The 24,757-nt window shown below is 39.3% G+C and overlaps 1 protein-coding gene and 1 long non-coding RNA gene across 3 annotated transcripts; one reads left to right on the plus strand and one right to left on the minus strand.

The window, feature by feature from the left end:
- The first annotated feature begins 6,647 nt into the window (after positions 1 to 6,647).
- Positions 6,648 to 11,627, plus strand: LOC307023389. The gene is made up of 3 exons (XR_013803693.1): positions 6,648 to 6,992; positions 8,517 to 8,711; positions 11,150 to 11,627. It is a non-coding gene; the product is annotated as an uncharacterized lncRNA (long non-coding RNA).
- Positions 11,628 to 16,567: 4,940 nt separating this feature from the next.
- On the minus strand, positions 16,568 to 24,113 carry LOC307022242 (uncharacterized protein). Of its 2 annotated transcripts, none has more exons than XM_079654933.1 (18): positions 23,860 to 24,113; positions 22,825 to 22,936; positions 22,563 to 22,695; positions 22,387 to 22,461; positions 21,823 to 22,218; positions 21,531 to 21,635; positions 21,190 to 21,422; positions 20,932 to 21,110; positions 20,249 to 20,342; positions 19,932 to 20,167; positions 19,600 to 19,714; positions 19,081 to 19,198; positions 18,909 to 19,000; positions 18,332 to 18,449; positions 18,133 to 18,234; positions 17,861 to 18,034; positions 17,219 to 17,395; positions 16,568 to 16,991 (listed from the first exon to the last, which is right to left on the minus strand). In XM_079654933.1, the coding sequence occupies exons 2-18, from the start codon at positions 22,891 to 22,893 to the stop codon at positions 16,669 to 16,671; spliced, it is 2,739 nt and encodes a 912-aa protein (XP_079511059.1). In that variant the 5' UTR covers positions 22,894 to 22,936; positions 23,860 to 24,113; the 3' UTR covers positions 16,568 to 16,668. The 2 variants fall into 2 exon arrangements, with proteins under 2 accessions (XP_079511059.1, XP_079511060.1); XM_079654934.1 differs by having other exon boundaries at positions 16,936 to 17,017.
- Positions 24,114 to 24,757: the final 644 nt, after the last annotated feature.

A 24,757-nucleotide genomic window follows, 5' to 3' on the forward strand; every position in this document is an offset into this window, starting at 1 on the left:
CGGGAGTCCCCCGGGATAACAAATCCCTGAAGGCCTCCTTCTTCAGTCGGACGGCTTCCCTGACCACCGGTGTCCACTAGGAGGTTCGAGGGTTACCGCCCCTTGAGTCACCTAGGACCTTGAGACCACAGCTCCCCGCCGCGGCTTCGGCAATAGAGGCTTTGAACACCGACCACTCTGGTTCAATGTCCCCAACCTCCACAGGAATGCCCGAAAAGCTCCGCCGGAGGTGTGAGTTGAAGGCCTCCTGAACTTGGGCCTCCTCCAGACGTTCCCAGTTCACCCAAACTACACGTTTGGGCTTACCAGGTCTATCCAGAGGCTTCCCCCGCCACTCGACCCAACTCACCACCAGATGGTGATCAGTTGACATCTCCGCCCCTCTCTTTACCCGAGTGTCCAAAACATACGGCCTCAGGTCCGATGATACGATAACGAAATTGATCATGGACCTTCTGCCTAGGGTGCTCTGGTACCACGTACACTTATGAGCATCCTTATGTTCGAACATGGTGTTTGTTATGGCCAATCCATGACTAGCACAGAAGTCCAGTAACAAACCACCACTTCGGTTCAGATCAGGGGGGCCGTTCCTCCCAATCACTCCCCTCCAAGTGTCTCCGTCATTGCCCACATGTGCGTTGAAGTCTCCCAGCAAGATTAAAGAGTCCCTTTCAGGAGCCCCATACAGGACTCTTTCCAGGGTCTCCAAGAAGGCCGTATACTCTGAACTGCTGTTGGGTGCATAAGCACACACAACAGTCAGAGTTTTACCCCCCATAACCCGCAGGCGTAGGGAGGCAACCCTCTCGTCCACTGGGGTAGACTCCAACAACGAAGCACCCAACCGGGGACTTGTGAGTATCCCCACACCCGCCCGGCGCCTCACATCTTGAGCAACTCCGGAGAAGAATAGAGTCCAACCCCTATCCAGAAGGTTCCTGAGCCGACGCTGTGCGTAGAGGTGAGCCCAACCAGATCCAACTGGTAAAGCTCCACCTCCCGCACAAGCTCAGACTCCTTCCCCCCCAGAGAGGTGACGTTCCACGTCCCCAAAGCCAGCTTCTGTCGCCCGGGTCTGGTCCGTCGAGACCCTCTGCCTTCACTGACTTGCTTGATGTGAACGAGCATTTTGGTTAAAGTTGCGCATGCGCTATGAGCGCACATACGGGTACTTCTCAGGCATGCCGGGTAATCTGTGACGTTTCGCTCTCTCAAAAGTTGGGCCATTTTATCGTCATGCGCCAATGAGCAACTCTCATAGGAATGAATGAGGCCCCGCCTCCCACGCTGTATCCAGTTCTTATTATACATCCATGCAGTAGTCCATGCGAGAGGCAGGAACTGCGGGATAGTAGCATAGAAGCAGGGTTGGGTTGTAACCATAGACTGTATATATAAATGGACGTAGGGTCCGTGACCTCACCGATAGGATTCTGCAGAGTTGCCGAGAAGCCCTTAGTAGGCAGAGTCGGCCACTAACGGCTCGCCAGTGACGTCAGAGTTCAACTCCCGCCTGCTCCAAATAAGGGCAAAGGGGCGGAGCCGAGGCGGGACCTGCTGCCACCGAACTGAAAGTTCCAGAGCTAACTGAAGCTACCAAGCTAAGCTAACATGCTCCCCATCTGCACACTGCCGTGGCATTTTACGTTTCTAAGCTAAGCGGACATTAAACTATTCAGCAAAACTATAAATAATAATCTAAGTTATTGAATTTTTAGCATAATACTTCAGAATCTTAAAATCCCTTAACGTTTGTATGAAATTGTGCTAAATTCCACACTGGAATCAAGCAAATATTAATATGTTTGCATGACATTAGTTATTTATATTTTGATATCACTTAACTATACGTTTAATACATTTAAATCAAGCTAAAATACATGTGATGGTAGCTAGTTATTGCTCTTACCTGTGAGGCCTCCTCCAAACAGCATAATAACCTGACTTTTGACAAACAATTCAAAAGACAGCATGTATGTAAAGGCCAAGCGTTATTTGAATTAGCCTCTTAACCTGATATATTAGTTATAGAGTAATAGTATTGATAATCTAAAAAAATGTAGCAACTCAACAGTCAACTTTATATTTCTTATTGTCTAAAGCATTTGTTATTTTCATTTTCCCCCTCTCATATTCAGTGTGGACGGATTGAGACAGCGTGGTGTCCAGAAAGCTGCAGAGACTTCAGGGAGAAACCTCCATGTGATGGACGTCCTGTCTGTTGGTTTGGAGAGGACTGAGGGTCTTTCCTCTGCGAGGAGGACCAGGCCTGATGGAGGAGCCCATGCTGGGCAAAGCTGATACCAACTGCACAGCCCTAGTCTGTCACGTTATTTGACTAAATGTGTTTACTTATACATTTAATAGTTTTACACCTTCTGTCCATATGTGCTTTTTATTTAAAACATGTTTGATTAAGTTTTGGTTCACATTTCAATAAATTGTATTTGCACTCCTTTTGTCCATTATTCTTACTGAAAATGTTAGATTACACATTCACATCTGACTGAAGATTGGCCCTATTTATTTGTGACATTGCAAACTCTGCGGTACAAGGCACAAGTGATGTGAAGCTCATAAAGCGAGGCAAATAGAAATAATTAGCTGATGGAGTGTAGATGTGGAAATAGGTGCATTCGATCAGCTGACTGTTTTTACAATAAAAGTAGTTGCTTAGTGTACTGGTCTTACAATCTCATAGCATCAGCTTTTAATTTTCGTCTTGGATGTTCTTCTTGACCCTCAGAGAAGGAGAACATTTCGTGTCTTTCAGGCATGTCCTTTCCTAACAAAAATTACACGAAACATAAAACATATTATTGCAGAACAAGTGTTTTATTTATGAAAGCGGTGTGTTTAGGGGCTGTAGATATAATTATTTTTTAATTGTAATGTTTTTTTTTTATTTCAACAGTGAGCTACAAAGACAATCAGATTATGAATGAAAAGTATGAAGTTCATCAACATTGAAATATATTTTATTATCAAAATAATATTTAACTGTTATCAAAACGTAGTGCAACTGTAGAATCTAGTATTGTTTAATTGAATGTATATCAGTGTATTAAAGTCAATACTTCATTCATTTAAACAAATATCTTTCTTGAGTCTTAGTAAAGTATGAAAAAAAGAGTCTTTGTACCTGAGCTGAAGTTCACTGCTGTGAGGAGTCCAGTTCTGTCTCTCACTCTCTGGTCCAGCCTGTCTGCATCACCTGGACACCTTAAACAAACAGATATATGTAAAGTACCATGTGTACAAACAATATAACTGATTATCTTCTGTTGAACATGTTGGATTGTGTATTGTCCGAGTCAGGGTCCTTTTTATTTTACTGTAACTTTGGAAGGTGTGTTACCAATGCTTGCTGTTTATTTTATACCCATTTGGTAATGCAATTCATAAAAACAACAAGGTTTGGGTTTGTTCTTCAGATGACTGTGATGTTAAGGTGTAAGCTCGATAATGAACTCCAGCTCAACCAACCATATGTAATATTTAAGTAATCATCTTGAAATATGACATTAATAATTGTAATATACACACATCTACATACTTGAGCATAGCCAATTTAAATTAACCTTAGTGATGCATACAGTTCCTACCTACATAATAAAATATCTCTCTAAGTTACAAGGATGACCTTATTTTATCAACCTCAAACAGAAGCCGTTTGTTCAACAGTATTATCCCACTTTACGCTTAACACTTCTCTATTTTGTTTTAACCTTTATATATACAGTCTATGATTTTAACTTGGAGGCTACAATTAGCATCGTTAGCACCGATGTAGCTACCACTTGCAACCCAAGCCCATTCATTACGTAGATTAAAATCATTAAAACATAAATAAAGCACTCAAATTTCACTTACCGCAAAACCGCATTCATGCACCGTCTGTTTTAACCGCAGAGCGAGTCACAATAGCCCGATATATAAGCATGAAGAACAAACAACCACGGCCAGCTTCAAGTTGTGTTACCTGGATGAACTGACCAGGCAGAGTCCCTGTAGCTAGCTTCACGGAGCAGCGAGCAGAGAGACAAGAAGCTAGCAGTTACTAGACAGAGCCGTCACTCAATGTGACCACGCCCTAATTTATGCAAAACACTTTAATAACTAATATAAATAAAAGGGTTGTGTTAGAAAACAATTCACTCACAGATCCATAATCATGAAGGTGGAATCTAACTATATCTATAATACAATGTATGGAGCCAGGAGTAGAAACATGTTTTTTTCTGCTGTAAAATTGGGCATTTTAACATGGGGGTCTATGGAAATTGCTCCTTTCTGCAGCCATCGCCTATCGGCCAATATATGAACTGCAGTGTGTGCCACTCCCATATTGGCATCCCGGCTCTTCCCCAGAGTTTGCCGCTTGGTTGTAACGGAATACATGTAACGGCGTTACGTAATCAGAATACAAAAATCAAGTAGGCTAACTGTATTCAGCTGGCGTTACATTTGAAAAACTAGTAATCTGATTACAGTTACTTTCGTAAACCTGAAGTAAATACATTTTGGAATACTTATTGGAATTATTGGTGGAAAAGTTTCCTCACAAAATGTAATATTCATTACCGGCAGAACTGTGTGCAGACTGCACAGCGCTGCAGCATGTCTGTGAGGCCCCGCCCCCGCACGCAGATGAGAGAGAGAGATCTCTTTTAAAATATATTGAAAGTTAGAAACGGAGATGGTTAGATAAAATGTGCAAGATAACGTTAATGTAGCATTTATTTATTGTCGAAATGATGACATTTCATAACGGGATCAAATCAAAGTGAATGGCCTGCTGCTGCTGAATGCATGGGGCAAGTGACTGGAAAACGTTATTACATCGTTTCAGATAATAAATAATAATGATAATTCATTATATTTAGGGGCGCCATTCAAAGCACCAAGGACACCTTACAATTCATAACATATTCCAAAGAAAGGTTTTAAGACAGTACAAAGAATGCAGTCCGGGTGATGTTTTTTATGTGGGGTGCAGATGAGAGAGCTGTCCAGAATTTTTTTTATTTTTCTTTTTATTTAACCTTTATTTAACCAGATAAAAAGCATTGAGATAAAATCTCATTTACAATGCTGACCTGGCCAAGAAGGCAGCAACGTTACACATAACACATAACACAAACATATAAAATACAGAGAACATAACTAAGAAAACAAAAGACGAAAAAAAGCAGTTACTACATTGTGCACATTAGGACAGTAAGAAAGGCACTACTTATTACTGCAAGAGCAGCTAGTGGTAAGGACTTCTGACAACTTCAATTTAAAACAGGCTATAGAAACAAGTGCCGTCAGTTTGAGGCGTGATTGAAGGTCATTCCAAGACCAAGGACCATAATAAAAGAGACTCCTTTTTCCAGCCTCAGTCCGCACAGCAGGAACCTGGAACCGCATCAAGGCACTGGATCTGAGGTTGTAAAATTCACAAACTGGAGCAAATCTGGCACATACTGTATGTAGAGTGGAAGATTTCCTAAAATGGCTTTATACATTAATAAAAACCAATGCTGCATCCTACGCATAGTGAGTGAGGACCATCCAGTTAGGCTATACAGTGTGCAATGATGAGTCCTATAGGGTGCAGAATGACACCAAGATGTTGTGTTTGAGTTCTTGATAAGCCATTAAAACCCTCCGGTATCACTGTGGACGTTTTTGTCCATATGGGTCATTTTTCACTTTTAATTTTGCAATAACTTTGGTTGTGTTGGTGAAAATTGCCTAATTTTTTGTAACAAGGCTATTTTCTCGATCTATTTCGGAATTCCAATTTAAATTTTTCAAATCGGTCTTTAATTCACTGTGTAACAAATCGACTACGCAAATTAGTTATTCGAGACAAAAATGTCCACTGCAAAATACTTTGATAAAAACATAATATTAAAAGGTTTTTTTCACAACTGTTTTGGGTTCAATCTTTAAAGCAACTTCCGCCCTAATAGAAAATACCAAAAATGTAATCATTTTCAGGATTTGAACCCTTTAAATGCCATTTTGAAAACATGAAACCGCTGTTTTTTTTTATGATGAAAACAGAGAAAATTAGTTATTTTCCAAAAAATACATATCTGGTGACTGGCTCTTTTTTTTTTATAACAGTCTTGGATATCTCAAAGATTAGCAGGAAAATTGATTTTTTTGCATTATCAGTTTTTGCAAAAAATCAGATTGCACCAAAAAGTTACCTATTAGTCATTTGGGACAAAAATGTCCACTTCCAAAAACTGCTCTAAAATGACAACAGATTAATATTTTTAAAAACTTTTTGGGGTTAAATCTTTCAATCAACTTCAGCCCTGATCAAAAATACGAAATGTTAAATTATGTTCAGGATTTTAACCCTTGAACTGCCAGTTTGAAAACATGAATTTGCGTTTTCTATGAAAAACATGCACAAAAGGCAGTTATTTTCCATATAATAAATGTTGGGGGGGTCAGCTTTTTTTTATCACAGTCTTGGATATGTCAACGATTAGCAACAACATTGATTTTGGTTGATTATTAGTTTTTGCACAAAATCAGATTAAACAAGAAACTCACATTAGTCATTCGGGACAAAACAACAAGTCCTCCAACTAATACGACCAAATAGGTCGATTGTTTTCCTTGTTTTCCGACCCATTAATACGACCCAGAGCAGCGTTTTCAATCAACGCGTTTTAAATCAACGGGAGGCGGCGTAATGACGTACAACGTCCTCGACAACTTCTGTTAAAAACCATCGTTTTTCAGACACGTACACTCTTCAAAAATCACGGCTGTCTGTCGTAGAACAAAACGTGATCCGTCTCTTAAATTTGTGTCGACCACAGACCTTATTTCAAGCTATTTTCCCAAATCCTATGGAGAAATCTCATTGGTTCTGAGGCGAGGGAACCGGAAGTGGTAAAATGCTAACTCACCGGGGTTTTGGAGTCGTTACTGCATCACTGACAACATCCATTTATTTCCCAGACAAGCTAATAAACGTGAGTAGTCAGATATCAAAAATATATTCATTTTGGGATATGTATTATGTTGTTTTATTTTGTCGTCTAGCATAGTGACAAAGATTACTATGTTTACCTAGGAATAATGATAGCAAAGCTAAATTAGCCAAAAGTAGAATCAGCTAACGTTAACGTGAGCATGGAAGTTATGTGATCCATCGGTTCATGCGGTTGATCCAAATGTTATCACACGTCACATTCTTTATAACTATATTAAATACTATTTATCTATTAAGTGAAGAGTGACCAGGGGTGTAATACTGCCGGAACACCGCTCCGGCACCTAAAACGGGGATGGTTGTTAGCATCTGGTGCTAGCTAGCTATGATAACGGATAGGCTAAGAGGCTAATGTACCTAATGTAATGTTTACACAGTTAACTTTAGTCTAAGTTATCTCAGTGGGTCTGAAACAGTTTGGTCACCATATATGGAAACACATATTTCCAAGGCACACTTTTATATTAGTGTAATGTTCCACAATAGGAGTCGGAAATTCAAGTTCTTAGGTTCAATAGCTCCTTTGGTAGTATACAAATACAGGTTCATAGGTCACAGGTTGCAGGTCGCAGGTTCAACGTCACACAGCACCCTAAAAAAAATCGAATGAATCTAAAACATCGACGAAATGTTTACAATTCATACTATTGGACATACAACAAATGCATAAAAAAAAAAAACAGTAAATAGTTAAATATGCACAAAGATACATTTAAAAAAAGTATTATTCTTATCTTTTTTTTTTATCATTGAAATGTATACAGTTAAGTTTCATATGGGTGTTGACAGATGTATCCATAGATTTAGTTAATTTTGCCCTCAAAGTGCACAAGATTGATGCATTTAACTTCCCGGGGGCCTCCGGACCCCCCTAGAGGACATGAGGTCCACCCCCACTTAAAACATATTCACATGGATAGGATACTAAATAAATGTGCACACTTTTTATATAGTAACCTTTGTACCTCAGCAGGAGGGAGTTAGTTTATAAAGGTCCTTCACTGATCACTTAACTATCACGCAGCTGTGTGCAGCATTTAATGTAAGAATCACACATTTATTCAATAATGCAGACTTAATAAATGACCATTCTTTGCTGATTCTGGCTGGAGTGTTAATTGACAGTAGTTACATAAGCTTCAAAACGAGCCACAACTGCGCCTGCACACATGCAGAACTTATAGAATTAGCAATACACCCCTGGTAATGATGATTTTAGTATTATTTTCTGTGATGATGGAGCATCAACTTTTGGATCAACCAGATATTGACAGATTAGGGTTGTCCATAACAGTCACTTTAAACATGTGACTGACTCTGTATAACATTGTTTTCCTTACTCTTGTGATTTTTGTTCATCCTATCTAAAAGATAAAAAAAACATAAGTTCATTGTTTTAACAAGATTTTTCACGATATAATAAAATACATGAATCCTGTAAACATTTGTAGTATAGTATTCTTATTTTTGGTATTCCCTGACATTATATGTGTTTCTGTTACAGATGCCTACTCAAAAAGTGTGCCAGACATGCAGGGAAAGCATAGGAGTAGCAAGTAAAAAATGCAAACAATGTGGTGCCATCCAACCCTACAAAGAGAAACTCTCCAAGCAAAAAGAAAAGGTTGCACAGGAGTGGAAGGCCACGCAAAAGAAAAACCACAGTGTCAACAAAGTGTATGACTCGACACATTTACTGGTAAGCTTTTTTCTCTTGCAGATGTCAGTTATCATAAAAAAGTGTGTAAATAATCCCTGATCTTAATCTTTTTATACAAATAGTTAAATTACTTAATTGATTTATACTTTCCAACAGTCGCCCTCATTTACTTTTTAAAAATAATCCTAATTTCTTAATTAAATTTATGTGAGAAGTAGACTAGTGCACGATTACTGCACTTTAGGCTTGGGCGGTATTACGGTATACCAGGGTATTTCGAAATACCGTCGGTATGATTTTCAATACCGTGACTTCACAGACTGTGCGCCAAATCACAGATGCGTTTCATTCTATTACACTGACACGGAGTTTTGACAGGGACGACATTGATTGTAATGCACAGCACGCGCCAGCAGAGGGCAGGGGAGGGCAGTCTGTCTTTCCCGCTCTCAGAGCTCAGCACAGAGCTGAGCTGAGCAAGATGGCGGCAGCATTTGCCGGCCCCGAACTCGGACAACTAGTAAAAAAGAAAACTGCCTCTGCGCCTGTTTGGGACTATTTTGGGTTTACTCGTCGCCAGTGACTTCATCCAGCACAACGAGAGACAGAGGCACTTCTTTGGGAATGTTTAAGACGGGGTGAGTGAGTGTTGACATTTTTTAATCCTATGCAACTGGTTGATGGTTTTGTAGTCGAGGTCGGACGGTTTTAAAAACGAAAGCATTTACGTGCTAAACATTCACGCGAGTAATCCAATGAATCAAATGGAAATAAGGTTTTTAACACATGCACGGAATAATATTGCCAAACTAGTTCGTGAATATAGCAAACTTTATTCAATAAGTCAAGTATTTACTCCCGGAAAATGTTTATGTATGATGATATATTGTTAACTTAGCTCACTATGGAAACAACGTCGGACATCTACAAACGCGTCCTGTATTCGATCTCAAAATGTGCCATTTGCACAATGTGTCATGTATGCAGCCCTTGTTTTGCACTTGCGCGCACGTCGCGGCACTTTGCGAGCGTCTACCGGCTCGGGCTGCATTTTACACCGAACATATAATATACCGTTCGAAACATCTATTTGCCGCCGAACGCCACCTCACTCAAGTCGACCCAAGTCATACCGTCAGTGGCGGCTGGTGGAAAATATTTTTGGTGGGGCTGTTGATATAGTGAGTAAAAAAAATGTTTTGGGGAGAAATTACCCCTTAAATTGGGACTGATACCGTCATATACCGTATACCACGGTATGATGTCAGCAAGGTATGACGGTATGAAAAAGATTATACCGCCCATGCCTAATGCACTTCATGTAATGTGTTAAGCAAAATTGTTGTCACCGTTGTATTTAAATCTGTAAAGGCATAACACATTTTTTCGAACTGATGTTAGATAGTGTTTGTACTTGCAGGTACCCAGTTTTAGTAAAACATTATTTCTTAACCAGAAGTAACATAGTTCAGGCCAGTGGTAATTCCTAGAATCAGAGCTTCAATGTACATGTTTTTCTAATTATATCTTACAAAAAAACCTGCATTTTGGTGTTTTATATTTTATTTTGGAACTTCATAGTATGGAAAACACATAATTATATGACTATGGTTTCCAAAAGTAAAATAAATGAAATATCATATACATTTTTGAATAAATGGTAAAACCAAGAATGTCACAGAATCAAAACCAGCCCATATTAATATAGTGCTTGAAAGACAATCAAGACCTGGAAAGAGTTAGTATTAATAAAGAGGCCCTTAAAAGCACTTTCATTAAGCTTACCAGAGTCTCTGACTTTGAGCCGTGTTCGAACAGTCATTTAAAAATTCCCCTGTAACACCAGCTTTACATCTGAAGTGCTGTTAATGCAGAACTTTGAACCTGAAATGGTATAGGTTATAGCTTGCTGACATGTTTCAAAGCTAAATGTAGCTTATTCAGATATCTGAATGTGAGAGTTAAATGGACCCATATTAGGGATGCCAGAAACTGACCATGATCAAAATCGGACAGCCCTGGCGAATATTAATCGATTATTCGCCGCCGAATTGAAACTAAGCCAGGAAAAAAAAGAAAAACATAAATAATAATACAAATATATATAAATAAAATCGAATTTTAAAAATAATTTTCGATTATGGAGACTATAAAGAATATTTGAAAAATAGAATAATCGCTGGCATCCCTAACCCATATAAAAAGAACTATGCCCATGTAAAAAAAACTCAAAGTGAACCCGAGCTCGATAAACTTCTTTTTTTTTTACAGTTCTTTTTTAGGGGCTCACCTAAAAGGGGTCTAAAATCACACCTGGTTAATTGTGGGGTGCCTTCCTCAATGTGCACACGTATCACCTCAGTGCATTTTTCACTTATGCAAAATAAATGGAGTTATAATGGCTTTAGGTGTGTGATGATGTTTAGAGCTGTTGTGTACATAATATTTCTTGTTTTTTTGTGTCCATTGTGTTCCAGCTCCACAAATGGAAAATGTTAGATCGGCGTCCCATCCTCCTTCTTGCCAAGAGAGGCACAAATGGTTTTTGCCGATTGCATCTGTCCATGGCAAATCGAGACAGAAGATGGTAACAATGCACTTGTTACCATAAAGAGGATTTACGAAAGCCTTATTAATGGTAAAGTATACAAATCTGCATGCTATATTTCAGCAATGTATCTGTTAACATTTTTTGTAAATTAGTTGCTCAGTTATCTGGTTTTAAATGTAAAAAAATGTGAATCACTGTTTACCAAGTAGTAAAAATATGTCGTTATGTCTTGTTTTGTCAGTTAAAGGGCCCATGTCATGCTTTTCTGGTTATTACCCGTCCCCTTGTGTGTTATGAAGCTTTTCCTGCATGTAAACGGTCTGCAGAGTCACAAACCCTCAAAGTACACCCTGTAGCGAGTAAAACTCTAACACAGAAAATACCTGTCTATGCTGCTCTTTTTCAAAAAAAAATCTTCCTGAGTAAAACTGTCATGATTGGTCTGTTGTGAATGACACCCATGAGGAAAAAGGTCTTATACATTATATCACATCGGCAGGGCTGTGATGTGATGAGGCCCTCGCGAGCATCGACGGGGGGGTGGTGTGTAAACCCTGGACACACCAAGCCGATTACAGCTAGTGGAGCCTCGCAGCAGAAACTGTGGCGCGCTCAATTGCGCCGCATTTGCGCATCAGATGAGGCTCCCTCCACAAGATGAGGGCGAGAGGCAGACGCAGTCTGTGTGATCGGCGTGTATGGAGGGGCGGGCCTGCACATCGGCATATCACAGACTGGTGCATACATTGTACAGGCGGCAATTTGAAATGGAACGCAGCCCACACACGGCAGACAAACCCAAACACTTTTGGAACACGCCACCTCCAGACACATTAACATGCACTCCCCTAACTTTCCCCTAATCTGACATTGTATTTCATTCCATAACATATAAATATACTGTTCACCCATGTGAAACACACACACTGAAACCAAAATAATTTACAAACATGTAAAAATCTTTCATATGCGATGGAAACTTCTGAAGCAATGGAAACAGGAGTCAGAGAGACACGAGGAGAGCAGGAACTTTGATGGCAAACTGATGGTTTATTCACAAGACATGTTGTGTGCCACGAATTGACACAAAAGATGCCAAACCAATTCTGAAGATCTCTACCCCAGACCCATATTTAGCTAGTTCTGAGAGAAAAATCAACATTGTGCATAACAAGATAAAACCAACACCTCTATCAGCTGACGCCAATAGGCAGGAAAAGGGAGACAAAACACTGAGAGCACAGTAGCCAAGGCTACAGGTGCCTGTGCTCAGTCAGGACAAGACCTGGGGGGTATACCACGAAACTGGTTCAACCTAACCTGGATATGTTTGAGTTAGCCGGTTGGCCTAATCCAAAACATACGCCCTCTCGCTAAACGGCACTACGACACGGGTTATCAAGTGGATCGCTCAAGCCAGCCGTGTCCTATCTAGTTAGGTACGCGTTCACATAAAAGGGGTAGTATTTGGAGCATTCGACCAATCACAAACATGGAGAAGCGTACTGACAGCGCAGCGCGTATACTTCCTGAATGAAAAGTCAACTATATAATAAGACAAATATGAAGACTTTAAACATCCATGACTTAAACACTTTATCCAGGATAAAAGCCACATAGCTGCACCTGCAAGGTGAACACAGCTGGTAAAAGAAAAAGTGTTTGAATGCGTACATTAACAGGTTTATGATATGCCCCGTCTAAGACACGATCTGACTTTAATTACATTTGACTCGAGTGTTTCGTAATGTGTTGCTTAAAATAATACTTCTGCATACAGTATGTGACACTGTAAGTGTTGCACGGCCAGATACGGCTCAGCTGACTCAGATAAGGAGATATATGATACATTATGATGTGATGCCGCGGACTGTACTGTTACTTTGATCCAGTTACTTATGTTGTGGCAGATATTTAATTAAGCTTTCTTAACGCTAATGTTATAATAGTCGGATTGCTCTGAAGATGGGAGGTGATATTCTATTAATGTTCACATTCACACGTGAACACGTTTGGTTCTATGCAAACTCAGTAATATCCATTGTGATACAGTTATAAGGCCTTCACAAGAGACTGTCAGTGGAGATTAAAGGGGATCAGGAGCTCACGTCTTCTCAGAGTCCTTGGTATCTGGCTTGATGATTGTCTCACATTTCTAAACTTCATGCCAATAACCTGCTTAAAAAGCTGAGGGTTAGCCTAGGTTTCTTCTACAGGAACAAGTCCTGTTTCTCTGCTTGAGGCCAGGAAAAGGCTAGTCACTGTGACCTTTTGACCTGTGCTGGACTATGGTGATTTGATCTATATGAATGCACCTGCCAATTGCCTGGTCAAGTTAGATGCTGCGTATCACAGTGCACTGAGATTTGTGACAAACTGTAAAGCATTAACCCATCACTGTACCCTGTATGCAAGGGCTGGTTTGCTTTCACTAACTGTACGGAGGCTCAGTCACTGGTACATTTTTATATACAAAGCCATGTTAGGGAAACTTCCATCTTATATCTGCTCCCTGATCTCATGGAAAATTGTAAGTGGCTACTGCCTGAGATCGAATGCTGTGGTTTTATTAAATGTGCCAACTGCTAGGACTGTCTTAGGGAAGACAGCTTTTAGATGCGCAGCTCCTCTGTCTTGGAATAGTCTGCAAATTAAATGGAAACTGAGCAATCTGGTGCCACTAAATGTTTTTAAAGCTCGGTTGGATGCTACTCAATCGGAAGCTATTGGTACCTGTTTATGTGGATAGTTATGTAAATGGTGCTGTATGATGTCCTTTTGTTGTTCTGTTTATGTTTTTATGTTTCATGTGGAACCTACTTGAGCAGGTCTCCCTTGAAAAAGAGATCAATGATCTCAATGGGATACACCTGTATAAATAAAGGTTTGAAATTAAATTAAATGAGAGTCATCATCATCATGTTCTCTCTGCTGCTGCTGCTGCTGCTGCTGGCAGCTGGAAGTGAGTCAACACTTATTATACTGCTGTTTAACAGGATAATCTGTCATATAACTTTTTTTTGTATTTGTACAGGTGTGAAGTGTGAACAGTTGACACAGCCAGCCTCTGTGACTGTGCAGCCAGGTCAACGTCTGACCATCACCTGTCAGGTCTCTTATTCTGTTAGTTAATAATAATAATAAAATTCAATAACGTGCTTTAACCACTAGGTGCCCGTCTATCAGCTGTGCACCGTTATGGTGTAAATACTGCCTATCTACCAATTGGATCAAATATAAAAGTCAGCCGAATTACTGTTGATATTGCAAGGAGACATATTGTGTGAAAATAAATCTAAGATGTTAAATGGCTGATATATTTGTGATCCACGTCACATTTTCAGTTTTGGCGGCAGTTCTTCTTGTTTGTATAGAAGTCTTCTCATCAGGGCTCTATAAATAGATAACTACGGCAGATATGTAATATGTAATGCAGCCGAACCATGTATTACAATGCCGTTATGTGATTAGCTCCAAAGAGAAAAGCAAGCAAACTCGGAATAAAGTATTATTTTATTTTTTAAAAATGTTTTCGGATTTCACATCGCATAAACACCATTTCCCAACGTGCATTGCGGCTAAACCATGAATCACCGAGCTGAGGATCTTGGTTATGGCTAGAAAGGATCCGTCTTGTGTAAAACTCTCGCGAGAGTTCGGCTGAATGTCACGTGGCTGAATGTTTACGTTTGGCAGGCAGCCTTTCAGTTAGGATCGTTAACATCAGTTGGCCACAGCAAATGATGGTGAGAAGCTAAACTGTCTATTAATTATGTCAATGACAGGGAGTGTGATCGTTGAAAAGCGGTCTTGCTGGTGTTCAAAGAAGAATGACAACACTGTAGATCACCAACACTATGGTTTATTTTTTATTCACAGGCAAGTCAACGTTGTCGCAGTAAAAGTCCCAAGATAGCTCCTGGTGCAATAAAATGTTCCCTTGCAGTGTTTTACTATTATGTCTGATGTTTCTCTATTAATATTGCTGCTGCATTAATGTGTATGTTGCATCATGTTACTGCTGTAGATGTGTTTCCGAGCCGCTCCGATTACAACGAGAGTTACAACGAGAACGTGACGTCATATTTACAATAGAAGGATCCTTTCTAGCCTTAACCGAGGATCTTGCCTACGTCTGTTTCCGGTATTGTTTTTGACGGATGTATTTTGTTATACACACATTCCTTCACATTTAAATTAAAATGTACATTAAAATATTTCGTGAGGCTTTCTAAAATGTTTTAAAATATAACTACGGTTCGAGTTGAAGAGTTTATAAATTAACATGAACCGAAGCTGTTGCCTGGTAACGCAATCGTGCAACGTCACGTCCGTTAATTCCACATCCACACACATCGATTTAATAAATGAATGTAGCCTTTGTATCTGCTAAAAGAGGTGCCGACCAGCTGGGGCAACAGAAAATTGGCGAAATTGAGTGTGACTATTACAAATGAAATCATTATTATATTAATATTGATAATAATAACAACCGACCGTCGGGGTAGCATTTGCTTGGCATTTCCGGTTATATCTCCACTGGTTGGGCCACGTTAACAATACTGTGTAATTGTCACGTTTGAAGGGACGAAATCGTGACAGCTTCACGTCTCCCATCATGGTAAATCGTCACATGTTCACGTCTTGCCGTGATACCGGGTTGTGCTGACCATGTCCATGCCTTTATGACAACAGTGTACCAATCTTCTGATGGCTACTTCCAGCAGGATAACTCACCGTGTCACAAAGCTCAAATATTCTCCAACTGGTTTCTTGAACATGACAATGAATTTTACTCAAATGTCACAGTCCACAGTCATCAGATCCAAATCCTACAGTGCACCATTGGGATGTGGTGAACCAGAGATTTGCGTCATGGATGTGCAGCCGACAAATCTGCAGCAACTGCGTGATGCGATCAGGTCAATATTGAGCAAAATCTCTGAGGAATGCTTCCAGTACCTTGTTTAATCTATGCCATGAAGAATTAATGCAGTTCTGAAAGCAGATGGGGGTCCAACCCATCCTAGCAAGGTGTACCTAATTAAGTGGCTCGTGAGTGTATTACTTAGCTCAATTTGTATTGTTAGTGTGTGTCTGTAGGAGTAAAGTCTAGACACATTCTTTGGATGTAAGCATTGGCTAATTAAACAGGTCATGATTAAATGACATGATGATAATAAGGGTGATCACCAAAACCTTATACCAGGGGTGGGGAACCTCTGGCCCTCGAGGTAACTCGGATCTGAAGGTGACTGATAACTGCTAATGGCATTTAGTTGAATACCAGACATAGTAAATGCAAAGCAGGATCATATAAAAAAAAAAGGTAATAAACAAGCCATTCAATCGTAATACTCGTTTTAATACGTTGACATGCATACAACACAATAGACTTGTTAAGTCCTGTTCGTTGTCCTGTTTGTTGTCCTCATCACCGTCCTGTTAGTTTTCTTCATCACCGTCCTCATCACCGTCTTGTTCGTTGTCCTCATCACCGTCCTCATCACCGTCTTGTTCGTTGTCCTCATCACCGTCCTCATCACCGTCTTGTTCGTTGTCCTCATCACCGTCCTCATCACCGTCCTGTTCGTCGTCCTCATTACCGTCTTCAATGTCTTCCTCCATCATGAGAAAAGACGAGTCCGAGCCAATACAGCTGTAGGTGATGGTGACTCTGCTCAGTTTCTGCTCCAGAAGATATTGATGGTGTAAAATACAGCAGTGCAGTCCCCTGTATCCCTCTTCTGTTATATCGCTTGGAGAAACTAAAATAAAAAGACAAAATGACAGTCTATGTAAGGCAACTTTTAGTTAGCATTGATGTTGGTTCCATATAAGCAATTTGAATGTTTAACTCCGAGGCTGTATATTAGCTAAAAAGATTTGTGATTCAGAAAAAATGCAATCATTACAGATGCTATTCAGTGATAGACATTTGACACTGGGAGGGGGGCAGTGGCAAATGTTATAAATCGGTATTTGTGGAACATACTTTGGTTCCTGATGTCGTCTTTTGTCTGATGAAGGAGGTGGTCCAGTTTGTCCAGTGCCTGCCTCAGATTTTGACAATGCTGGGTCATCTCCTTCACAATGATGACTTTCTCCTCTTCCATACGCCTGACCAGCATAACCTGGTCAAAAAGTCGCCTCTTTGTGCGCAGGTTCACCACTATAATGGAAAAAACACAAAATATAACAACCACAATGGTAAGGCTAATAAAACAAATAATATCAGTTGGTATTCAATCTTTTTTAATTAAATTGACCAAAACCTTAAAATCTGGTAAAAAAAAATTCAACCTCGCCGCTTGCTGAATTTTTTCAATTCTGTCTATGTTGGCAGAATTACATTCAGTATGTCTTGAGATTCAACATTAGTATGCAGTTCAGGGTGGTCAGGAAGGGTTTTACTGTTTCCATAGATATGCCTGTCCCAGTGAGACTAGACTATTAAGACTTGATAGGGCAACATCATACAGACCTTTCAATATCAGTATTTTAAAATGATTTGTTGTGATCATGATGATTTGTGACACCTATGTTGATAGCTCTGTGTTACATTGGTGATTGTATTCTAGTACTTCAACTGAATTTATGGAATATCTAGGGCAAACAAAAACAAGTTGTTTCTTACCATCTCCTTGCGCCTCCCAGGGCAGAATGACATCCTCAGACAGACCGCATGCTGCTTCTGTGTCAATTTTCTCTGAACAGGCATCAATGGTGTTGTACTGCAGTATCCTCTCTCTGAGTTTCTTCTTGAGCTCTGTCAGTCTTCTCCGTTTGCGTTGCCTTGTTTGGTTGCTGTCTGTAAAGTAAAACAAAATACAAATAAACTAATATTAATAATACAAACAACAACAACAAGAAACAAATATTGTTTCTAGATAACGTAATAATAAATACCATTTTGTCGATAGAGGTCGTGTTTCTTTCTTCGGAAGGAATAAATAATTTCATCTATTTCTCTCTGGAGCTCCTCTTGGCTACTCTGGGCTCCATGTTTCTCTTGAAAACAGAAACAACAAGGTGTAATCATAAAACATGAAGCCAAATGTTTGGAAATATGGAACCAAATCTATACCACAGTGATCATATAACATACCAGTGGCTGCCCATTGCTTGACCTCCAACACCCACTGCTCCGTGTCCTCCAGGGAGATGTTCAGCTCTTGCTTGAGACTCTCAAGATTGTCCACTTCAGTTTGTGCTCTCTGTGTAGTCTGGTTAGAATGTTTAAAAGGAAAAAGTGAATATGCGTTCCAGTTGGTTGAGAAGGTTGTTTTTTACTGAATTCCTTTATGCACATTAACTGACCAGACAACAACATGAAATGCTAAACACCTTCTCTTCAAGGTTGGCAAGTATCACCTTAGTTTCCCTTTTTTTTCAAGATCAAGCAGGATTAACATTATTATTATTATTATTATTATTATTATTATTATTATTATTATTATTATTATCCAGAAATTCAGATGAATCAACCTATAGTGCTTTATTAAAAACAAACAGAACAGAGACTCTCTTGGCAGAACAGTGTGCCATGGCAGCGCCATCATAATGAAATGATTGCAGAATACATTCAATTCAACAACATGTAGCTAAGGATGGTGTTAAATTACTACAACAACAAACTCGGATAGTCTTAATATACATTTTGAAATGCAGCATGGACGTCTTACTTTGACAAATCTCTTTGAGAGTGTCTTGTGGAGATTCTCCACCTTCCTGTGGTTCCATTGCATAGCCAGCACGGTTATCATATCTGCTCTAGCTGTAAACACAAAAACATGAAAATTCATATGAGCTTTACAATGTGGCACTACTTCAAACTATTTGTTTTCCTCTACCAACCTGATTTGGTCATGTATTTTGTTGTCAGAGCTGCCCTTGAGAGGAAGCTGTTAACCTGTTCCACTTCCTCGCCGACAGTATTTCCAGCACCTTCCTGGCTTCTGCCACCCCACTTCACCTGCTCAGAATCATAAACAATGAGATCTAGCTATTTAGTTCAATATTATAATTTCTTGTACTGTACATCTTTAGTTATCATCAGTGTCAGGAGCAATTTCAGAAAGTTAAAATGTTCTGATATTGAATTATGCTTTGAACTACAATGTCACAACTGCAGTTATTTGAAGCTCTATTCATTCATTATTTCTACAGTGCGGATATATTTACTAAAATAAACATAATGGGTTTTGGAAGCCTATCCTTGTGACAGTCTGTTTTGTAACAATTTTGTCAACATTTGTAACTATTACAATTATTCCACAGGCTTGAATAGAATATACTACATGATATTCTTATGTGCACTACAATTTCTAAAACATTTGAATCTAGTGACACAAATGTTTAACTTGCATACTGTACCTCGCATTTGCCTGTGTGGGCCTTGGCGTGCATTACAGAGAGAAAAGGTTTCATCTCTGTAAGTGGTTGGAGCTCAGGCAACTTTGCTGCCATCTTCTCCAAATAAGGCCAGTACCTGTAATGACAAAATCAATTAGCTTTTCCAGTTGCATGATGGCATAATAGTAAAAAGATAAACCAGGTCCTTAAAATTACCAGTACAATCCTTGTAACCAACATCAGCATTTATCCAAATGAATGCTTTTTTTGCTTTACATCTACTGGATGTGCAAGAATTAAATAGATAACACGTTTCCCACAAACACTTCCAATTTTGCAATAGTTATAACTACCTGCAGGCAACATCCATACAAAAGAATGTTGCATTCGCAACTTCAGCCAGCTCCTTCTGCAGGAACATTGGGTAGGCATATATTTCACCACGGTAGTGATTTAGGCCTTGTAGTAAGATGCCATGTCTGCACACAGCTATTTGCAGTCCTTCCTCATCCACCTTGGCCCTGGACTTGTGTGAGGTTTCTCTGCAAGCTGTGAATGTTGCCGGTCCACAAACATCACGACCACTTTTCTGAAATAGACACAATCTGTTACATTTAACCCTGTGCTAAGAAAAATAAATAAAGGGTTAAGGGATTGAATAGATTCTTACAATCGTCATCTGGCTCCTGATTTTGTCGACAAAGGCAGACACTTTACTGTCCTGGGCAATGAACAGTCCATCAAATAGAGACGGTTCATCTGTCCTACGAAATTCGAGAAAGACATTGTAAGCAACATTATCATACATACATAAGTTTGATTGTGTCCTCTATTTAATGTGGCCAATTTGCTTTTACCATAACATTTTCATAAATGTGGAAAAGGTCTTTGTGAATTTGATCTGTAATTCTGTGTAAAGTCTTTTGTCACCATTATTTAACATTAGTGAAAAGTTTACTGACTTCTTGTAAAAAGGTACAAATAAAAGTACATCCTTTATATTGATGGGCATGGAATAGGGCAGAGGAAGGCATAGAAAAAGGTTCCTGGGCAATTTAATACATTTTTCATGAAGCGATTATATCCAAAACTGGTTCTTAGCTCCAACATATCCAACTAACGTCAACCATTTAACATTTTAAAGTTGAGTTAACTTTACAGGCGTCATATACAATAATGTTTATGAATTGGATTTATATAATTATGTGTAATTTCAAACCAACTATTGTTTTCTGATGGTCTACAAACTTTGGAAAAAGAAATTGCAGAGTTGGGGAAAGTTAGACATTTCAGCAAAGACATTCAGCTTAGTCAATAAAACAACAACTAAAATGAGAATATGATTTCACTGACCCTCTGGACTTCTTGAAGCGATAATGCTTTCTATTGCCATCTACAGCAATAGCCAGCATGTCAGGTGTGCATGCTGGGCATTTAAAGGGCTCCACCAGGCATAGATCTTCTTGTCTGTAATTACAGAAGGCAAACTCCCGAAAGACTCTGTGGAAGATATCGCTACAGATTCTGCCTGTCTGGAAAAAAGAATGGTATTCATTTGGTTAATTAAAAGTTTGGTATTCAAAAATCTTGAAAACCACATTTTATTCTTACCCTTCCTGTGGAAAACGATCGATGTTCAAGCATTTTTATAAATACTTGCTGGGATAATGCTGGGCTGGCCAATTTCATTTGCTCGAATGATGTGAACACATCAAAGTTAAAAATAATTTTGCAGCTGTCGGTTGCTGGCCAGTATTTGTATCCCAGCAAGTCACCTATGCTCGGGGACCATTTGGCGGAACAAATTGGGCAGCACACAGAAGGCAGACGAACGTTGTATGGACCTGAGAAAAAATATAAATGTGCAATTTGACAGCTATCTATGCAATGTAGGACAAAAGTATAATAGTAATCCTGTATTTCTGCTTGATCGTCTTCTGGTGGCAACAAACCATTGATAGTCACCAACACGGTCTGCTTTCCTGGGATGATGGTGAAATCTTGGCTTGGACCACAGAAGCAGATTTGGGATGGCGGAGGAATTGGAAGCAGACACACTGCAGCAAAGACAATTTCAGAGATTCATATGCATGTTAGGACATGTTAGGAAATGTAGTCAATACAAATTGAGACATTTTAACTGTTAAAGCAAACTTCCGACATGGTGAAAATGATGCCGCTGTATATGTAGTGCACATTAGGAAACCATGGTAAGGGAATATGTAATACCTTATTTGAACCCACCTTGTTCACAGAGTCCATATTGGCCACTTTCATCCACAACCACTAAGGATGTGGGAGGAATAGGTCTGTAAAACCCATCAAACATGGCTTCCCTGTCATGGAAGACATGTTTACCATGGATAATAGGGTCACATGCCGGACAAAGAAAGGGAGTTCCTGGTGGAACACAGTCCAAGCACCGGACCACAGCATCAGCAGTTTTGCATTGGAGACAGGAACGTGTAGTGACAATCTCTGCAGCCAATTTCAAATTAAGGAGCTCTGGCATTGCAGCTCTGAATTTTTGTTCACGTTTCAACTGTCTTTGGGTCCATGTTGATGCAGTGGGTGTTTCTTCTGATGATGCAGGGACAGTGAGAGAACCCAACAGGTTTCTCAGTGTCTGAAGATGTTGATCTAAAATAACAAAATATAAAACAAATCATGGAATTTAGTTTAATTTAAAAAAGATATTCCATACATGGCTTTTCACTTTACAATGTATCATGAACAAAGCTATTACATACTACAAACAATTACCTACATTTCAAGTTGAAGGATAATTTAAGAATTCATTGTGCATACCAAGACTTGGGACCTGTAGAGGAATCTCATGTGTCTCCTCGACCTCTGGGGACTTCTGAGAGCTGGAAGGTTTAACTGCATAAAACAAAGTACGAATTTATGGGAAACATTATTGAGGACCGACCAACGACATTAAAACTTAATGAAACACTAGAACTAGATTATATTTTACAGACCAGATCGATTCTTATTCCAATGTTGGGCTATAATGTTCCCATCCAGGTCCCTCTTCCTCCAGGAAACATTTGATCCTTGCGTTATTTTCTTTGGTATCTTCTGTATCTTCGGTTTCTTTGGTTTCTTTGGTATCTTAATATATAAATATATAAAAGAGATTATATATTTCCCTTAATTGTTGCACACACATCTTTGTAATGTGTGTGTCTGTTATCATTTGAGTAAATGTTATAATACATTTTTGGATAATGTTGTACTTGCCTTATTTGCCAACTCATCTGCGAGGGCATTCCCTATCTCTAGCCATTCATTCAGTTGCTTGGATGCCATTTTTAAGTGAGGATAAAAAGGGCAACAACAAACAAAGGATGAACTGACATACAGGGAGGGAGAAAAACAAAACAAAAGACAAGAAAACGAGAGGGGTGAAAGAGAGTAGGAAGAGGAATATGGCTCTGAAAAGAACCGTTGATTTTTTTATGATAATAGGCTACTTCATATAATTGAATTGATAGATGACCTGAAAAAAACCAAACAGATGAACTCAGATTAGCTGTGCTACCATGTAATTTAATTGTTGCTTCATAAATAAGCATTCGCCAAAATAAAACTACAGGCACCAAAATCAATCAAGTGCCAGGTAAATCAGTAATTACAGGGAAATATATTTCTCTTTTTAACTAGATGTGATGCTTTCACAAAACTTAAGTTGAATTAGCGAATGTTTAAAGTAGTAAAACAACTATGACCTGATGATATTCAAGTGTTGAACTTACCCTAACTATCATTAATGCAACATGTTAGGTGACATTTCGAAGAAAGAAAAAGTGTGTGCATTATAAAAAGCGCCATGTAAATGTCAACTATTATTATTATTATTATTAAAGTGCCATTTCCTTTCGCATTGTTTACGTTCATATCATGTCCTGGTCTGGTTAGCTGAATATACATACTTTTGCCATTGTTATGTGTTATGTCACGTGCTACCAAGGGTTTTGTTTTTAGGCAAGATTTTAGCTCCTTTTGTGCGAAGGAGAAAACTCTCCCTACAACTTGTTGTAGACGAACCTTCTTATATTGCAATACATATCCGTTAGCGCATATAAGCTAAGCGCTAAGCGCTAACCTTTACAGCCATGCTATTGCTAACAACATGCATTCGCCTATACTGCCTATGCCACGGGCCAGCCCTAAAACGTAAAACTGAAATATCGTGGTTAAACATGCTTAGTAGAAAAACGACAGGATTAATTAAAAGCGTAAACAAATCAAATGAAATACAGAAATCAGATTTACCACTTGTAAAGCTCTGACGCTCTTTAACAATCCTTCTTCTTCTTCATCTTCTTCTTCATCTTCATCTTCTTGGCTCGTCGCACTTTTATTGATGCGCAAGGTTAAAGTTCACGGGATTACGATCGTGACAAAACGTGACAAAAGGTTGTAATAAACTGCTGCTAGAAATGAATAATGGGAAAGCTACGTGGCTATGGGTCGTAATATCGTGATCAACACTGCTTAAACAATCGACCTATTTGGTCGTTTTTTGTAGGAGGACAGGCTGGTATGGTACTATGGTATGGTATAGCTTAATCTGTTATCTGTAAACGTTCCCTAAATCCACTAATTTAGGGATAATCCACTGACATCCTTTAATACACATGTTAATTTGAATCAGATGTACTGATAATATCCGCAATATAAATCTTTAAGCTTCTTCTTACCTTTAAAAGTCCGTCACGAACGGTCTATTATGCTGCAACTCTACAGCTCTGCTAGCCTTGGCGCTAACTTCCGGGGAACGATTGAGAGGCTCCACGATCCGCCATTGCTGTAAAAAAGTGGTCCATTGGAGTGAACGGAGATGACATAACTCTCAGTCTATACGGCGCTGGGCCTAACGTTCCAGAGATTGACAGCGTGTCCTCGTTTTCGCAGATCCGTTTAACCGTTTGTAGGTCGCTGAACGGCAGTAATTTTAACCAGCGCTAGTGGGGGCATCGAGGGACAGGAAAGGGTGTCGAACTGGGAAAAACGATCGAATAACTGTCTGTTTTGCAAAATACATCCCATCTTCTGGGAGAATAGATGGATATTTGAGGGACTATATAATTTGTATGCGTATGGATCGACCAGGATGTGAAGTGGTAAATCCAGAACACTGAGAAAAGGCGCGAACGAAATTTGCCGTGAT

Source organism: Notothenia rossii, assembly GCF_949606895.1.
Source record: "Notothenia rossii genome assembly, chromosome: 10".
In the NCBI taxonomy this organism is placed as follows: Eukaryota; Metazoa; Chordata; class Actinopteri; order Perciformes; family Nototheniidae; genus Notothenia; species Notothenia rossii.

Bases quoted from the DNA above. Each gene is read 5' to 3' on its own strand.
- LOC307022242 (XM_079654933.1), bottom strand. From the start codon at position 22,893: ATGGCATCCAAGCAACTGAATGAATGGCTAGAGATAGGGAATGCCCTC. The intron at 22,462-22,562 runs GTCTGTAAAATA...TGTTTTATGCAG, and splicing joins TTGGAATAAGAATCGATCTG to TTAAACCTTCCAGCTCTCAG. The intron at 19,001-19,080 runs GTTGGTAGAGGA...TTGTGTTTACAG, and splicing joins AAAATACATGACCAAATCAG to CTAGAGCAGATATGATAACC.